General features: G+C 44.4%; 1 protein-coding gene across 1 annotated transcript in view; it reads left to right on the forward strand.

The window, feature by feature from the left end:
* The first annotated feature begins 10,798 nt into the window (after nucleotides 1-10,798).
* The window catches only part of LOC139309364 (neural proliferation differentiation and control protein 1-like), a 25,633-nt gene continuing 19,175 nt past the window's right edge, over nucleotides 10,799-17,256 (forward strand). Inside the window, exons 1-2 of the mRNA XM_070933424.1 lie at nucleotides 10,799-10,874; nucleotides 15,651-15,803. Of these exons, the coding sequence (XP_070789525.1) occupies nucleotides 10,799-10,874; nucleotides 15,651-15,803 (229 nt within the window). The remainder of the gene's footprint in view (nucleotides 10,875-15,650; nucleotides 15,804-17,256) is intronic.

The raw sequence follows: 17,256 nt of genomic DNA on the forward strand, positions 1-17,256 counted from the left end.
GGCAAGGCCACTTTGGCACTATAAACAGAAACCACTTTTTCTTCAATATAACCCACTTAATTTGACCAAATTAGCCTGGAATTCCTCTTCCCTCCAATTTTCTGCACAATATCCAGCTGGAAATGGTTGTTTTTATTGCCCATCTCGTCAATAACTGCATCATTTTTTTCCATCAAGAGCAATGAAGCTTATTCTCCTCCTCCATGTCATTCCATTGCTATGGCAACCAGGGAGCCCAGGCTTGAACAACGTAGGGCAACCAGGAGTAATAGTTGCTATGGGAACCGCTGGCGTTGAAATAAAGATGACATGGCTGCACCAGGCCTTGTGAAGCAAGGAGAACGCTGGGGCGGTTGGGGGTTTTGTTTGTTTCCTTTCTGGCACCAATTCTTTATCAGCACTGTTGTGCAACCTGTCAACAATTCAACAGGTAGTGCTTTCTCCATCTCTAAACTGGGATGGGGAGGCACTGTTTGAATTCCTATAAAGATGCAATCAGTACTTTCTTGCTCTATGAGTATTTCCTACGTTTTACTGAAGAGTCCAGTACAGTGGTGAAATCCAAATTTTTTTACTACCGGTTCTGTGGGTGTGGCTTGGTGGACATGGTGTAGTTTGGTGGGCATGGCAGGGGAAGGATACTGCACAATCTCCATTCCCACCCCACTCCAGGGGAAGGATACTGCAAAATCCCCATTCCCTCCCCACTTCTGGGGGAAGGACATTGCAAAATCTCCATTCCCACCCCACTCTGGGACCAGCCAGAGTTGGCATGTGGCAGTTCTCTGAACTAAAAATTTCCACTACCGGTTCTCCAGAACCTGTCAGAACCTGCTGGATTTCACCCCTGGTCCAGTATTTATGCCTCTATAGGAGAGCACAGGTACCCCCAAGAAGGTCAGAAAAGTCAAAATGGTGCCTGAAAATGCACAAAGCTTTCTCCCCCTTTTTTTATAGGCTTCATAATATCCATTAAAAAATAGGGGGGGTGGGATTTGATCATGCAATGACGGTCACCATTTTGACCTTCCTCCCAATGCTCCTACCAGAGATCTTTTTAGAGCAGGGATCACCAACCCTTCGGACCTCAGGAACCACTAAATTCATAATTTTAAATCCCGTGGACCACTAATATGATTTTTTTTTAAAAAAAATAGCACTTATTGCAATATGAAAAATGCAAATAATTTTTCTGTGGACCCCCAAAATTTTCTCGCGGACCACCAGTGGTCCATGGACCACCGGTTGGTGACCACTGTTTTAGAGGGTATAAAACAGAGGAGGGAACTATGGCCCCTTTATGACTTGTGGACTTCAACTCCCAGAATTCCTGAGCTAGGAATTCTGGGAGTTGAAGTCCACAAGACAAAAAAAGATCCATCGTTCCCCACCTCTGATGTAAAAAGAGAAACTGCTCCATATAACACTTATCAAAAGTATAACTGACTGGTGGGGAATGGAAGGATTTATATTCTTCGTAGTCATCTTGTCCTTAGCACTCTGAGCTATCCATTCCCCACCCATCAGCTAGAACTAAAGAAGCTTCTTAGATGAGAAGGGAAACATTTTCAAAGAAAAAAACAAACAAAGGAAGTCCAATTGTCTTTTGGGGGGAAGCAAAAACACCTATGGGATATCGAGGAAGGATCATTTTAAAGGTGAAGACTATCCCTGGATAGATAAAGGAACAATTTCCCTTCTGGTCAATCTTGACCCCTGGCGACTGACTGGACAAGTTCCTGCAGTTTTCTTGGCAATATTTTTATAAGTAGTTTGTTCCTGTTCCTTTTTCTGAGGGCTGATATTGGCCCAAGGACACCTAAGAGCAGAGGTCTTCAAGCATAGTTGGCTGGAGAATTCTGGGAGTTGAACTCCACAAGTCTTCAAGCTGCCAAGTTTGAAGACCTCTGCCTAAGAGGCTTTATGCTGAAGGCAGGACTATGGTAGATCTAACAGTCTACTGGTTTCTAACCTGATGCTTTGACTGCCACTCCTTTACTGAATTCTGTCTTATTAACCCCAGGCTGCAAAAAAGATATGGGCAAAAGCTAATATATGGCCCAGCATCACTGTTTTTTTACAAAACTCCTTAGAGTAGCTAGATCCTATACCTGTGATGGCGAACCTATGGCACGTGCGCCACAGGTGGCACGTGGAGCCATATCAGTGGGCACGTGAGCTCAGCTCCGGTGCGCATGCGTGCACTGGCCAACTGATTTTTGGGCCTTCTGGTCCCACCGGAAGTCAGCAAATGGGCCATTTCCGGCCACCGGAAGGCTTCTGGGGGGGGGGAAGGCTGTTTTTGCCCTCCCCAGGCTCCTAGAAAGACTCTGGAGCCTGGGGAGGGCAAAAATAGGGCCTACCGGGCCATCACGTGCCAAAAACGAGGGGAATGCGGGGGTGTCGCACACACATGCGCAGGGGGTGGGGTGCATAGAATTATAAGTGTGGGCACATGCGTCCGTGACTCCCCCGCGCTCCCGTCGCGCTTAGCATGTGATGGCAAAAGGGTTAGCCATCACTATCCTATACTTTCCAGATGCTTTGCCTTTGGATGGATTCTAGGGGTTATCATAGATGCCTTAGAATGCTTGTAGCTTCAAACAAGCCATTTCTTGTTTAGAAAACTCCAGTTCCTCCCAAAACTGAACCTTGGCTCCATCCATTTTCTTTTCGGGGGGGGGGGTAGTATAATGCTACAGAAAACCTGACCCAGCCCTTGATCTGAAGAAAGCCAAGCATTCCTCTATTAACCACCAGAGGATCCATAACAGCTACATAGTACATCCCAATCCTTTGCTATTAATGCAATAATAAGTGGACAGCCACTTGTTTGAAATGGTTTGGGCCGTGATGGTGAACCAATGGCACGTGTGCCAGAGAGGTGGCACACAGAGCCCTCTCTGTGGGAACACATGCTGTTGCCAGCTGCTCTTCGGGTTTCCGGCCCGCCGACCAGCTGATCTTTTGCGTGTGCCAGAAACCCAAAGACCAGCTGGCATGCACACACTGGTCACCTGGTCTTTGGGTTCCTGGCGCTCGGGCATGCATGAAGACCAGCTGGCTGACACGCGTGCGTGCACCAGAAACCCAAAGACCAGGTGGTTGGCGCACGCATGCAGATCAACCAGCTGGTCTTTCTGGGTTTCTGGCACTCTGTGTGTGCACGTTCCGGTTTGGGCACTTGGTGCTGAAAAGATTTGCCATCACTGGTATAAAGGGTCTCCTGTTTGAGCAGGGGGTTGACTAGAAGACCTCCAAGGCCCCTTCCAGCTCTATTCTGATTGATTGTTTGATTGACTATCCACCTCTTTAAACCAAATAGTGGGCCCTTCTTGACCAGTTATTAATAACATTTTTAAGTGTAAATCTTCATGGGGTCTGATGGTTCTTCCAGGAAGAATAACGCAAGTTGGAAGGAACCTTGGAGGTCTTCTAGTCCAACCCCCTGCTCAAGCAGGAGACCCTATGCCATTTCAGACAAACGGTTGTACAATCTCTTCTTTCAATTCTCCAGGGATGAAGCATTTTGGTTGGCTTTTTTTTTTCCCTACGTAGAAGGAGACATGGGAATAGTGACCCATCTTTCATAAAGCAATCTCCCTATTGCAAGATGTAATACTGTTGCCTCTTCTTGCACAGTTCCATATAACGCATAAGAGCCTTGGTGGCGCAGCAGACTAAAGTGCTGTTAAAGTAGCACCAGCTGCCTGCAATTACTTGCAAGTTCAAATCTCATCAGGCTCAAGGTTGACTCGGCCTTCCATCCTTTCGAGGTAGGTAAAATGAGGACCCAGTTTGTGGGGGCAATAAGCTGACTTTGTATAAAAAAAGAACACCACTTAGGGTGGGGCCCGAAAGCCCTACTAATCAGGTATATACAATATGAAGGCTATTGCTTAACGCGTTGTAAGCCGCCCTGAGTCTCCAGAGAAGGGTGGCATATAAATCGAACCAATAAATAAATATACCTGGGAGTTGTGAAGGCAATGGTGGTACGTCTGCTTCCAGCACTGCAATTAAACTGCTATTGCTGTTTCCTTGTCATTTATCCTGTTTTTAAAACTTTCAAATCAAGTCACCTGGGGAATTATAAGCTGCAAAGTTTGGGATGAGGGATGAGGGAGTCTGCAGTTAATGTCCCCATTAATAGTTCAGCCCCCCCCCCCTGAAACTGAAGGAGTAGATCCACATGATGAGATTGCTACATAAGAAGCATTTATCTTCTTCACAATCACGATTTGCAGAATGCTTGTGTTCCTTTCTATATCCCCATTACATCAGTGGATGACTGATGTTCAAAGTTGTTTTTGTCTACAAATCCTTTAATCTTATCGGAGAGTTATCAAGGCTCACTGAGTGAAGCAAGAATCTTAGATATTCTTTTCTGCATAACTTGGTCGCTTTTGTTGTTCACATGTGGTAGTTTATCTTCCTATAAAATGATTGGTTTTTCAAATTTTTGTGATCCTTTCGGTCACAAAGAGAGACAATAAGGAAAATATCTCTGCAATGTATTCTATTATAAACCTGAGAGTAGCCCATCCTGTTTTTTCTCAAGCTAATCTACCCAAACTCTAGTGCCTTTTATTTTCAGAATCAGTGCTTTAAAGTTCAGTGTTATAGGATCCATACTTTCAACGTATTTATAGTTTATCTGTTTATTTTCATTCTCATATCTGCTGTCTCAATGGTCTCTTTTTCTTATCCTTTTTCTTTTTTTTTGAATATTTGTCTTTGGCTTTTGGTTCTCTCATTTTTTTCCCCTCCAAATTTAATTGTGTGTTTTAATTGTTCTTCCGCTCATCCTTTTCACAATCTTTATATATATATTTTTCTGCGCTTTTACTTCAATTTTATCTTTCGTTTACATGGGACACTGTCCACATAATTCACATTCATTTATTTATGCATTATATTTAGAAACTGCCTATCTCCCTCATAGAATGACTTTTGGTGGTGTACAAATAGGCATAAAATATAAAAGTTATATATATATATATATATATATATATATAAGTACTAAAATGTTACTGGAAGCTGAGTCCTGGCAACTGGGCCTCTTTTCTTTTTGGCTTGAAACATTTTGCTGCTCATCTAAGTAGCTTCTTGGATAAGCAGTGAAACATTTCAGACTAAAAAGACATCCAGTTGCCAGGATTCAATTTCCAGACAAGTCTGCCTGGATGACTAAGAGTCTTCATCGACATAATAAAAAGTTAAAAACAAAAATAATTAAAATTATAGATCTCCTGTTTGAGCCAGGGGTTGGATTAGAAATCCCCCAAAGTCTCTTCCAACTCTGTTATTCTGTTAAAAAGGGGAGCTTTGGGGCGCTAGCCAACTCCATGTTTGTATGCTTCTCTGTGGGCCCCAAGAAATTTGACAGCCAAATCTACAAGCTTTTTTGAAAGGTCAAGAAAATGAGGGCTCACCTCTGGGGGTGGGGAGAGAATGTGTCAGTTATATCAGTTACATCAACCATTATGATTGGTTATAAATACCTCACCTGTATCTAAAACTCTGCAATATGCTTTACAAGTGCTGAGTTTGCTCAACACTCCAAGGGTCTGTTCCCATTGCTGTGTTAAAAGAGTTATTCACTCAACATTGAGTGGCAGAAAGAATTAAATTTGCCTCCCCTCTTGCTGATAGGTAACCGCACTCTACTGCATCTGTTGTTACTTAGTAATGAATGATGCCGACTTGTGTTTTGCATGCACCACATGCCATTGGCAAAGCATGCTCTAGTTTTGCTGTAATCCCTCTACCGCATGTAATTAGCTGGTGGGGAAAGTAATCATCAATTATGGTACTGTTGGAAAAGTGGGCAGGTCTAGTTACAGGATCCCCTTGGTCATCCCTAGTTCTTCTTCTCTAATTCTTCCTTCTCTGCTCCTTTTCTTCTTCTCCTCCTTTTCTCCTGCTCCTCTCCTCCTCTCTCTTCCACTCCTTTAAAACATCTTCATCCTCCTCCTCCTCCTCCTCTCCTTTCTCTTCCTCTCCTTCTTTAAAACATCTTGCTCTTCTTTAAATTATCTTCTTCGTTCTCCTCCTCCCTTCCCCATTCTGTCATAATTTGAGCTAAATAAAGTTTTCAAATGTTTAAAAAGAGAGAGAGGAGTCCAGAAGACTGCCAAGTCCCAAGCAGCACCCTCTCCCTCTCTCTCTCTCTCCCCCTCCCTCCCCTTCCTTCCTTCCTTCCTTCCTTCCTTCTTTCCTTCCTTCCTTCCTTTATATAGGAATGTCAACTTTCAGATTTCTTCCTTGCTCCATCTGGAAGGCAATGGCAGAGGGAACTGACTCCATCATTCTGTTAATTCAGCCTTGCCTCTATGAACAACGTTGTACAGTAGAGTTAAAGCACCTGCTGCCAGCTGAGGAGATTAGTGCTATTTTGCTCACTTCTGATTGACCACTGGCATAGGATTGGTGCATGCATCCCTCGCCTTAGAGAATTAGCAGCAGAAAAGCAATAACAAGACTGTCCTGGGACTGGAGGGGAGCAGCAACAGCCTGAAACAGGTAATAAGTGCAGGTGTGATCACACCTGTTTCTGGTCACTGACAAGGTCTCCAGTGCAGTGGGAGAAAAGTGTAACAAATTGGCCATACTTTAAACAGCTCTTGAAGGGTGCTGGAGTAAAGGCGACAATGCTAGTTTTAATATTGATACAACGAAGATTAACTAAACTTGTTTTATTTATGGGCTGGGGACAAAATAAAGGAAATGTTATTGGGATGTATCATTTAGGTGAGATGGGGGAACACATTCTGAATTCAGCACCTTTGTACACCCCATCTCACCTAAATGATACATCCCAATAGCAGATTTAACAGATTAACAGAGTTGGAAGGGACCTTATAGGTCATCTAGTCCAACCCCCCCCCTCAAGCAGGAGACCCTATACCATTTATGACAAGTAGCAGTCCAATCTTTTCTTGAAAGTCTCAAGTGATGAAGCTCCCACAACTTCTGGAGGCAACTTCTATTCCATTGGTTGATCGTTCTCACTGTCAGAAAGTTCCTCCTCATTTCCAGGTTGTTGGTCAGTTTCCATCCATTATTCCTTGTCTGGTCTTCAGGTGCTTTGGAAAACAGCTTGACCCCTTCCTCCTCTCTGTGGCAGCCCCTCAAATATTGGAACACTTCTCTTCACTAGACTAGCCATGCCCAGTTCCTGTAATCGTTCTTCATATGTTTTAGTCTCCAGCCCCCTAATCATCCTGGTTGCTCTCCTCTGCACTTTTTCTAGAGTCTCAACATCTTTTTTATAGTGTGGTGATCAAAATTGGTTGCAGTACTCTAGGTGTGGTCTTACTAGGGCTTTATAGAGTGGTATTAGTACCTCACTTGATCTTGATTGCATTCCTCTGTTAATGCAATTTAGGATTGCGTTGGCTTTTTTAATTGCCGCTGCACACTGCAGGCTCATATTTAGCTGATTGTCCACTAAGATTCCAAGATCCTTGATTTTAATTCATTAATGAGTGAATGAATGAATGTGCCAGAAAAATATTGCCAGGGAATGTTTGGGATATAGATTCTCTCTCTCTCCTCCTTTGAGTCTTCTTGTGTTTGTGTTTGTTTTTTTTTTTTTAAATTTGGTGACTGCCTGGACCAGTTCCTGAAATTTTCTTGGCAAGATTTTTGGAAATGACTTGCTCTTGCCTAGTTCTTCTGAGACAAGGACTGGCCCAAGATCAAGGCGCTAGCTTCATGCCTAAGGGTAAGACTAGAACTCACAGTCTCCAGTTTCTACCTTGATCACTTAACCACTACACCAAACTGCCTCTGTAGCTTGGCCTATGTGAGAAAATCCTCTAAGTTAACCACAAACCAGATAGTTTAAGGTGTGAATGCAGTCAGTGACTCTGGTACCAAACTTCCAAATATAAAATTTCTGCTTGCTAAATTTGGATGAATTATGCACTTCGATGTGAGTGGATTAACCTAGAATCTGAAAGAAGGATTTCGTCTTATGTTCTTAAATTGCTACATTATAAAAACCTATCAGGGAGTATTTATTTATTTAGTATATAGCAATGTTACATTAGCCTGCACTGCCTAAGTCTGCTAGCCTGTTCTGTTCATGCTGATCGGCTTTCCAAGGTGCACTATAATGAGTAAATTTACTCAGTGAATAAATTCTGATTAACTCAATGGGGCTTGCTTACTAGTGTATGGATATGTAAAGACTGCACTCTCTGTGCACAACTTTGGTACCTTGCAATGATGCAGCAACTCCAACTGCTTGGTGGAACTCCGTGACGCATGAAAACAGAATTCTGTTTCCATTAGCTTTAGAAATGCAGACTTATGTATTTATTTATTGAATTTATATGACACCCATCTCACTATCTTTTAGTGACTTTTAGTGCATCATTTTGCACTAGGACAAAAATATGTTTCATTGAAGTTAGTAAAACCTATTTCCGGGTAAAAGTATAGAGGGTAATTAAACAATGTTTCTCAACTTTAGCAATTTTAAGACACTGGGACTTCAACTCCCAGAATTCATAGCTGGCTGGGGAATTCTGGGAGTTGAAGTCCATGTGTCTTAAAGTTGCCAAACACTAGGGCAGGGATGTCAAACTCAAGGCCTGGGGGCCGGATCCAGCCTGCGGGGTGCTTAGATCTGGCCCGCGGGGGCACCCTGGAAACAGCAAAGGGCTGGCCCACTGTGTTGTGCCAATGAAAATGGAGCTTGGGAGGGCAGCCCACCCAAGCTCCATTTTTGCTGGCAGAGGGCTGCAGGAGGCCGTCCCCACAGGCGCCCCCGACACGAGTGACTTCAAGCTGGCCACACCGCCTGGCCACCCCCACTCCACCCCCCCCAAGGTCAAGCACAACCCTGATGCGGCCCTCAATGAAATCAAATTTGACACCCCTACACTAGGGTAATACATTGCTGAGGGTATCCTTAAGGGAGATAGGTGGTCTAGAAATACAAAATAAAAATAAATAAATAAATAAATAAATAAATAAATAGTGGCCTGTGGCTCATATCAAGCTTATATTGGTATGAGTGGAGCTATAAATCTGCATCACTGTGATGAATGTGTACATATGTGTGTACAGATAGTCCTCCACTTACGACCACAACTGAGCCCAACATTTCCCTTGCTAAAAGAGACAGTTGTTAGGTGAATTTTGCCCCATTTTACGACTTTACTTGCCATGGTTGTTAAGTGAATCATTGCAGCTGTCAAGTTAGAAACATGGTTGTTAAGTGTTGTGGCCCGTCAGCTGCCTGTGCAGATTGTAGCTGATTCCGACAACGAGGAGGCTGGTGTGGTGCTGCGCCAGCAGCCTGTGCAGCTGGCGCTCAAATCGGACAGTGAGGAGGCTGGAGAAGATGTGGTGCCAGAGGCAAGGATTCAGCCAGGGCCTTCAGAACCTCCAGAAGCTTCTTTAAGTGAAGAGGACGAAGAGGAGGAGCCTCTTCTCAATGCACGGGTGCGCAGAGCTGCCAAAAGGCAGGAGTGGCTCCTCAGGAGGAGGTCTCCTCGAGAGTAAGGCTTGGGGCTAATTGGCCACTCCCTTAGCCTATTTAAGGAGGAACGCCACTTGCAGCAAGCTGTAGAGAACAACTTTAGTTCACTCTCCTTTGCGTCTGGATTCCCTGCAAAATTGCTTCTGGGCTTTCTGCCAACTCTAGTAAGACTGTGATTACCTTATCTTAGAATTCTGGTAGGCTGTTAAGACAGTTTATTAACAGCATTTGATTGATAAAGACTAAGTTATTTGAGTAAAATAAGCTTTGTATAGAGTTTGTGTGTGCTGCGTTCTTTGGGGTCCGTAGCTGGGGCAGAACATTAAGTGAATCTGGATTCCTCTTTGACTTCGCGTATCAGAAGGTGGCAAAAGATGATCACATGACCTCCAGATGCCGCCACCATCATAAATATGAGTCAATGGCCAAGCGTCCAAATTTTGATCATGGGACCATGGGGATTCTGCAACGGGCGTAAGTGTGAAAAATGGCCATAAGACACTTTTTTCAGTGCTGTTGTAACTTTGAACGGTCACTGAATGAGCTGTTGTAAGTCAGGGACAACCTGTGCATGCGAACCCTTGACGGATGGATTGGACCGATTTTTATACCACTGAAATCGTATGGCTCACGTCAGCTTATCTTTCATTTTTTTCCCCAAAGCCTCTGTTCGTGTAGATGTATTAGTACCAGAGTGCTTTTAAAATCCCATGGGAACCTTGAAAACTTTAGTTCCGAAATGCAGCGTGAACGCGACATTAAAGTAAACCTTCCACATCGGTACAGGGACGTTGGGATTCTAGAAAATATTTGTACAAAATGCTTGATGTACAAGCACCAAAACGTACAGTTAGAATATTACATTGTGGTTCCCCCACCCCTTCCCTAGCCAGATAGTAGCTGGATGATTCCCAGACCTATCATTGTCCAGCGGTGCATTGATTTTAGTTGGATCCATTATATTTAGTAAAAGCTCATCCAATTAACTTGTCAGTCTAAAGCTATCCGCGCATCACAACGTCTCCTGTACCTTCCCCCTTTCCAGCGAGCGAAATATTCAGGGACATTTTTCTCCTGTCCAATTCTCCATCCTTATCCACCCCCCCCCCCACTCTCCCCATCCATCCTCCAATCCTCGGTGGTTCATTCATAAATATCCGCAGTCCCTCCCCACTGGCCCTGGCCAGCAGGTTCTTCTTTCGTATTGGGCTCCATGCCAAGAGCTGCGAAGGGGCACAGCCCCCTCTCTAGCTTACTACTTACCCTTCCCCCTCCCCGATTCATTTATTTCTTTGAAAGGCGATGATGCTGAGCCAAGCCACAGGATGGCTGGGATTTTTCACAATCTTGGCTACTACGGGGGCCAACTGGGAAGCAGGTGAGGGGGGGCACCTGGTTGGAGGTGGGGGTGGGGGGGGTGAGGAGGGGGTGCAACTTGGGGGATTCGGGAAGAGGAGAGGAGGGGAGTGACTGCCGAAGGGAGAGAAAGCAGAAAAATGTAAGAGCAGAAGGGGAAAAGGGCGGGGAGGTAACAAAAGGAGAGAGAAACTGTCCACCCAGAAGCGGAAAAGCTACGAAAGAGAGAACGGCAAAGGCTTGGAATGAAGGAATAAATGGAGGAAGAAGAGAATGGCAAAGGCTTGGAATGAAAGGATAAATGGAAGAAGGAGAGAACGGCAAAGGCTTGGAATGAAGGAATAAATGGAGGTGGGTTGCTGGTTACTTGGGATGGATGGATGGATGGATGGATGGAAGGAGAAACGGAATGCAGTTGTTTCAACCTAGGTTTGGTTCTAGGATAAGAAGGGGCTTCATGGCATCTTGGCTGTAACTTATTCAAGTCATTCTAAGAAATTGAATGTTGCTTTCTTCAAATCTACCACTCTCCCTGGATCAAAAAGATCATATCCTTCCAGGGATATGATAAATCGATTTGGGGCTGGATCGTGGAGTAGGGGAGACACCTTGTCCTTGATAGATTTCTAGAAATTGGTCTTGGCTCCAAAGCTGAATTGTTGCTTATTCCCCCCCCCCTTCAAGAATTCTCTGCCCCGGGGAAGAAACTGTCTTTCCTTTCTAAAGGTCTTAAGTTTCTTGCCAGCCTTCATCATTATAATTCACTGGGCACAAGGGTTTGTGACAGAACAAAGGCTTGTGACTCACCCATTACATGCCACCTTCCTTCTCCATCCAAAACTCTTTGTTCCACTTCACAAATTCACCCATTTGTAAGAACTAGCCCTCTTCCCTTTTTTTTTTTTTTAACGAAAGTACTTTTTAACACATGGATGGCCGGGAAGATGTTCAACAGGTGCAGCTCATGTCTATATAAAAGTGCCCTGCTAGCTGCTGCTGGACTAGTTTTATTTCTGCCTGAGGAAGCCCACAACAGCCCTGTAAAAGGGGCGGAATGAAGAAAGCAATCTTATCTTATGCCCAACCTGATCTCCTGCTCCAAGGTTTAGTTCCCAATGGTACCAATCCTTCTGTATCAGTGCATACACTAGTATTAAATGGAAAGAAACACCAAACATCTTTTTCAAAGGGGAATCTTTGTTTCAAAAGAGAGAGAAAGAATAAAACCGCAGTTTATTTAGCCCCGGTGGCAGACTTTAGGGAGAATTATCTTTTTATTTTAGTGGAATCAATCAAGCCAGAAAGGATTACTGTTAAAGAGTTGTGCCCTCTAAGTCTCTTTCTGGATACAGTTCAAAACAATGATTGGATGGCACCGAAGACACAGAACATAGAAAAAACACAGAATAATAGAATTGGAAGGGATCTTGGAGGTCTTCTAGTCCACCCCCCTATACCATTTCAAACAGATGGTTGTCCAGTCTCTTTTTGAAAGCCTCCAGTGATGGAGCACACACAAGAGCTGACGGCAAGCTGTTCAATTGATTGAGTGCTCTCACTGTTAAGAAATTTCTCCTTAGTTCTCAGTTGCTTCTTTCCTCGGTTAGTTTCCATCCATTGTTTCTTATCTTGCCTTTTGGTGATTTGGAAAATAATGTAAGCTTCTGGTCTTTGTCATTGATTCTACAATCTTTCATAAAAAGCTGGTGGCAAAGGTATACCTGTCATGGAGGTGAGAGAGGTGGGGAATCTGACCTTTCAGAGGTGAGACAGGTGGGATGCCAAGGTTTGATCTTTCAAACAGCACCGCAGCATCCAAATTCTGGAACGTCCTTTCTCCTGGTAGCTCTTGTCCAGTGCAAATGATTTATTCTCCCAGGGTCTGAGGAAAAACCTTTGCTTCATCACACATAACATGATTAGAGATAATGCAATTATTTATTTTCTCTTGACACTGCTTCCGCATGTGGTCTAGCCTTATTTGGTCAATTTAGGGAGGCACAATATTTGAGGGGCTGTCACAGAGAGGAGGGGATTGACCTATTTTCAAAAGCAGCTGAAGGTCAGACAAGGAATAATGGATGGAAACTAATCAAGGAGAGATTCAACCTAGAAATATGGAGAAATTTTCTGACAGTGAAAACAAGTTGTGGAAGCTTCATCACCGGAAGCTTTCAAGAAGAGACTAAACAGCCACTTGTCAGAAATGGTGTAGGGTCTCCTGTTGGAGCAGGGGGTTGGATTAGATGATTTACAAGGTCACTTCCAACTCTGTTATTCTAAGTCTAAGACTCTTCCTATCCTGATCTTTCAAATTCCATTTTTCACTTCTATATGGTGTCACAGGGAATAGCAATAGCACTTAGACTTATATACCGCTTCACAGTGCTTTACAGCCCTCTCTAAGTGGGTTACAGAATCAGCATATGGCCCCCAACAATCTGGGTCCTCATTTTACCAACCTTGGAAGGATGGATGAGTCAACCTTGAGCCTGGTGAGATTTGAACTGGCAAACTTCTGGGGGCCGGCAGTCAGCAGAAGTAGCCTGCAGTACCGCATTCTAATCCATTGCGCCACCAGTGGGAATGCAGGTAGTCCTTGATTTATGACCAAAATTGAGCCCCAAATTTCAGTGGCTAAGCAAGATAGTTGTTAAGTGAGTTTTGCCCCATTTTACCACATTTTTGCCACAGTTACTGAGTCACTGAAGTTGTTAAGTAAAAACATCGTTGTTAACTGAATCTGACTTCCCCATTGACTTTGAAGATCAGGAGGTCGCAAAAGGGAATCATATGATTCCAGGACATTGCAACTGTCAGAAATATATGCCAGTTGCCAAGCGTCCAAATTTTGATCATGTGATCATGGGAATGCTGCAATGGTTGTGGGGAAAATGGTCATAAGTCACTTTTTTCAGTACCATTCGAATGGTCACTTACCAAATGGTTGTAAGTTGAGGACTACCTACCTGTACTGTGGTTTGAGAATTGGTTTGGATTAGATATTTTCCACTGTCCCTTACAACTCATCCATTCTATCATCGTATGCTAATGTGTGCAGTTTATTGTACAACAGTTTCCATCATTCTCAACAAGCAAAGGGATTCATCATAGCATTGTCAAGGTTCCAAGTAACACCCCCAACGAAAGAAATCTTTGAGGCTTGAGGTTCCTCAAAGTTCCATTTTGTTAGAGATGTCATATTGACACATCTGGGAAAACTCGAATCTGAAAGCTTCCAGGGTTTCCCCACCCATAGAAAAGTTCAAGTCCCTGCCCAGCACCCACAAGTCCATCACATGGTCCAATCAAAACACCATCCCAACTGGAGATGCCTCCCAAGTCTAGCCTTCCAGATGCAGGGCAAGATGTCCTTGAACCTCTGAGAAAAGCATGTTATTATGACTATATATCACCCTGCCTCCGTACCATCCCCCCTCCCAGTTTCCCACAGTAGTAAATGTGGCAGGACTGAAGGCCCAATACAAAATATGGCTTCCAGGCCTGACGGGCATGTTGCTTAGACATTAAATGTCAGGGTTCCCGAATGCCTGAAAATGAGGAAGAAGTTGGAGATATTTTGGACGGAGAGTGAAGCTTGTTGGCAAAGCACACAGAGAACTTCAAGGAATTGGCCTTCCTTCTTTAAAGCTTTGTCACTACCATGTTTCCCTGAAAATAAGACCCTGTCTTATATTTTTTTAACTCCGAAATAAGCGCTTGGCCTTATTTTCGGGGAGGTCTTATTACTTTGGGGCGCGTGGAGCAAGATGGGGCTGCTCTTGCCGTCTTACCTGATTTCCAGTTCTGTGTTTAAATATTTTCGGGGAGGGCTTATTTTCAGGGGGGAGCTTATTTTAGCGCATGCGCTCAAAAGCCTGATTAGGCTTATTATCAGAGGACATCTTATTTTCGGGGAAACAGAGTAGAAGGCAAAACCATGAAAGTGCATCTCACTTTGGCCATGTCATGCAAGGGAATTCACTGAGGAAAGCAATTATCTTTGGATGAATTAGCAGTAAAAGGCAACCAAGCCATCAAAGAACATGATGACCGGACATCATCAAAGTTGGTACCAGCCAGAACATAGAAAAACTCAGAAAAGAAGTGCACGATCGGAAACTGTGGAGAGACCCCCCAACCAAGAGTCAGACACGACTGAATGGATGACATCGATGTCATTATCTTTAAAGCAAGTGTTCCTCATCCCCATGAGCCATGGTGGCACAGTGGTTAGAATGCAGTATTGCAGGCTATTTCTGCTCACATGGCCAGGAATTCAATTCCTTCGATCCTGACCGGTTGACTCAGCCTTCCATCCTTCCGAGGTTGGTAAAATGAGGACCCAGATTGTTGGGAGGCAATATGCTCAGTGGTGGGATTCAACCTGTGTAACAACCGGTTCGCTGAGTGCACACGCTCCAAACACATGCTCCGTGCACACGCAGTGCGTTTGAAAACAGCTCTAAAACTTACCTTCTATTGCAGCCCTGGTGAGTAAAACAGCTGAGCCGCAGCAATCCGCTCTGCCACTCCTATCAGCTGGGCTTCAAACAAAGGAAATATAGGTCGGTATAGCGCAGGGGCAGGCGGGCCCAGCTGATCATCGGAGCAAACTGATTCGCTCTCAGTTGATCATCGGAGCTACCGGTTCGCCCGAACTGGTCCTAACCGGCTGATTCCCACCCCTGAATATGCTGACTTTGTAAACCGCTTAGAGAGGGCTGTAAAAGCACTGTGAAGAGGTATATAAGTCTACGTGCTGTTGCTATTTCTTTGTGTGCTCTTTTTTTTGCAGACCCCCTGTGCCCTGCCAGGTACAAGATCAACTGCCTACTTCACCAGCGAATGGGCTGCGGACCAGATGGGGCACCGAGCTGCGGCTCTTGTTTCCCTGGTCATGAAGAGGATTCCAATGGAAACTGTGTGCCGAAAAAAGGCTCTAAGCATGGTAAGCCCTGTGGGGTTTGAAAGCTTGACCTGGCTAGGTGGCTCAGTGGCTAAGACGCTGAGCTTGTCGATCAGAAAGGTCGGCAGTTCGGCGGTTCGAATCCCTTGTATAGGTCTCCTGCGTGAGCAGGGGGTTGGACTAAATGACCTCCAAGGTCCCTTCCAACTCTGTTACTGTTATTATTATTATTATTATTGAAGTGTCATCAGGGTCAGAGTTTTTTCAAAATTTTACTGGGAAGAGTAAGGCAACCTGACCCAAGAGGTTCATGACAGCAAAGAGGACTTATTTATTTATTTATTTATTTATTTATTTATTTAGTCGCATTTCTATGCCACCCAACTCCCAAGGGACTTTCAACCTGGAGTTTAATAAAGGGCGTAGGTTATCCCAACCCTCCTTATTTTCTAGCCTTTGCCCTTTGCAACATATCTTATATTTTAGGAAGATGGTTCTATCCAGGGGTGAAATGCTTCCGGGTCGGACCGGATCACCTGATCCGGTAGCGATTTTTCCCTGTGGTTCAGCGATCCAGTAGCGATTGCCGCCCGGGTGTCACTACTTCCTGGTTTTAACCAGGAAGTAATGTTTTTCTCCTTCTGCGCATGCGCAGAAAATGTGTGCGCACACATGACATCACCGGTAAGGAAGGTAAGTAGATTTCACCCCTGGTTCTAGCCCAAAGGGGCATGGAGGGAGCCAGAGAGAAAATAGTTTGTGGACCAAAATCAAGAGGCCACTAAGCCAGCCGCACATACTGTATATTTCAGTTCCAAAGCATCATCTAAAACCAGTCTGAAGGTTTTATAGAGAAGAGCTACAAAGGTGATTAGGGGACTGGAGGCTAAAACATACGAAGAACGGTTGCAGGTATTGGGCATGGCTAGTCTAGTGAAAAGAAGGACTATGGCAGTGTTCCAATATTTGAGAGGCTGCCACAAAGACGAGGGGGGGGGGTCAACCTATTCTCCAAAGTACCTTGGAGGCAGGACAAGAAGCAATGGATGGAGACTAATCAAGGAGAGAAACAACCTAGAACCAAGGAGAAATTTCCTAACAGAACAATTAATCAGGGGAACGACTTGCCTCCAGAAGTTGTGGATGCTTCATTACTGGAGGCTTTTAAGAAGAGATTGGACAACCATTTGTCCGAAATGGTGTAGGGTTTCCTGCCAGAGCAGGGGGTTGGACTAGAAGACCTCCCAGGTCCCTTCCGATTCTGTTATTCTGTTAAGGTCAAGAATCAAGAAACACTGGAACTGAATAGGGTTGCAATTTTTACATAGTTGTCTTCACAGCTGAAGGTCAACATACCCATGCGAACGGTTCACAGTTGAAGTTTTTGGCCATTAGTATGCAAAGTGGGCTGAAAGAAATGCTCCCAGCAGCCATCTTTGCCTCTGTCCATGGCTTATAAAGTGTTCCACAGCCAGCTCCTACTAGTGGCATTCAG

The sequence above is a fragment of the Pituophis catenifer genome, unplaced genomic scaffold (assembly GCF_029215685.1).
Source record: "Pituophis catenifer annectens isolate HBS135680 unplaced genomic scaffold, rPitCat1.0.hap2 SCAF_2, whole genome shotgun sequence".
Lineage (NCBI taxonomy): Eukaryota > Metazoa > Chordata > Lepidosauria > Squamata > Colubridae > Pituophis > Pituophis catenifer.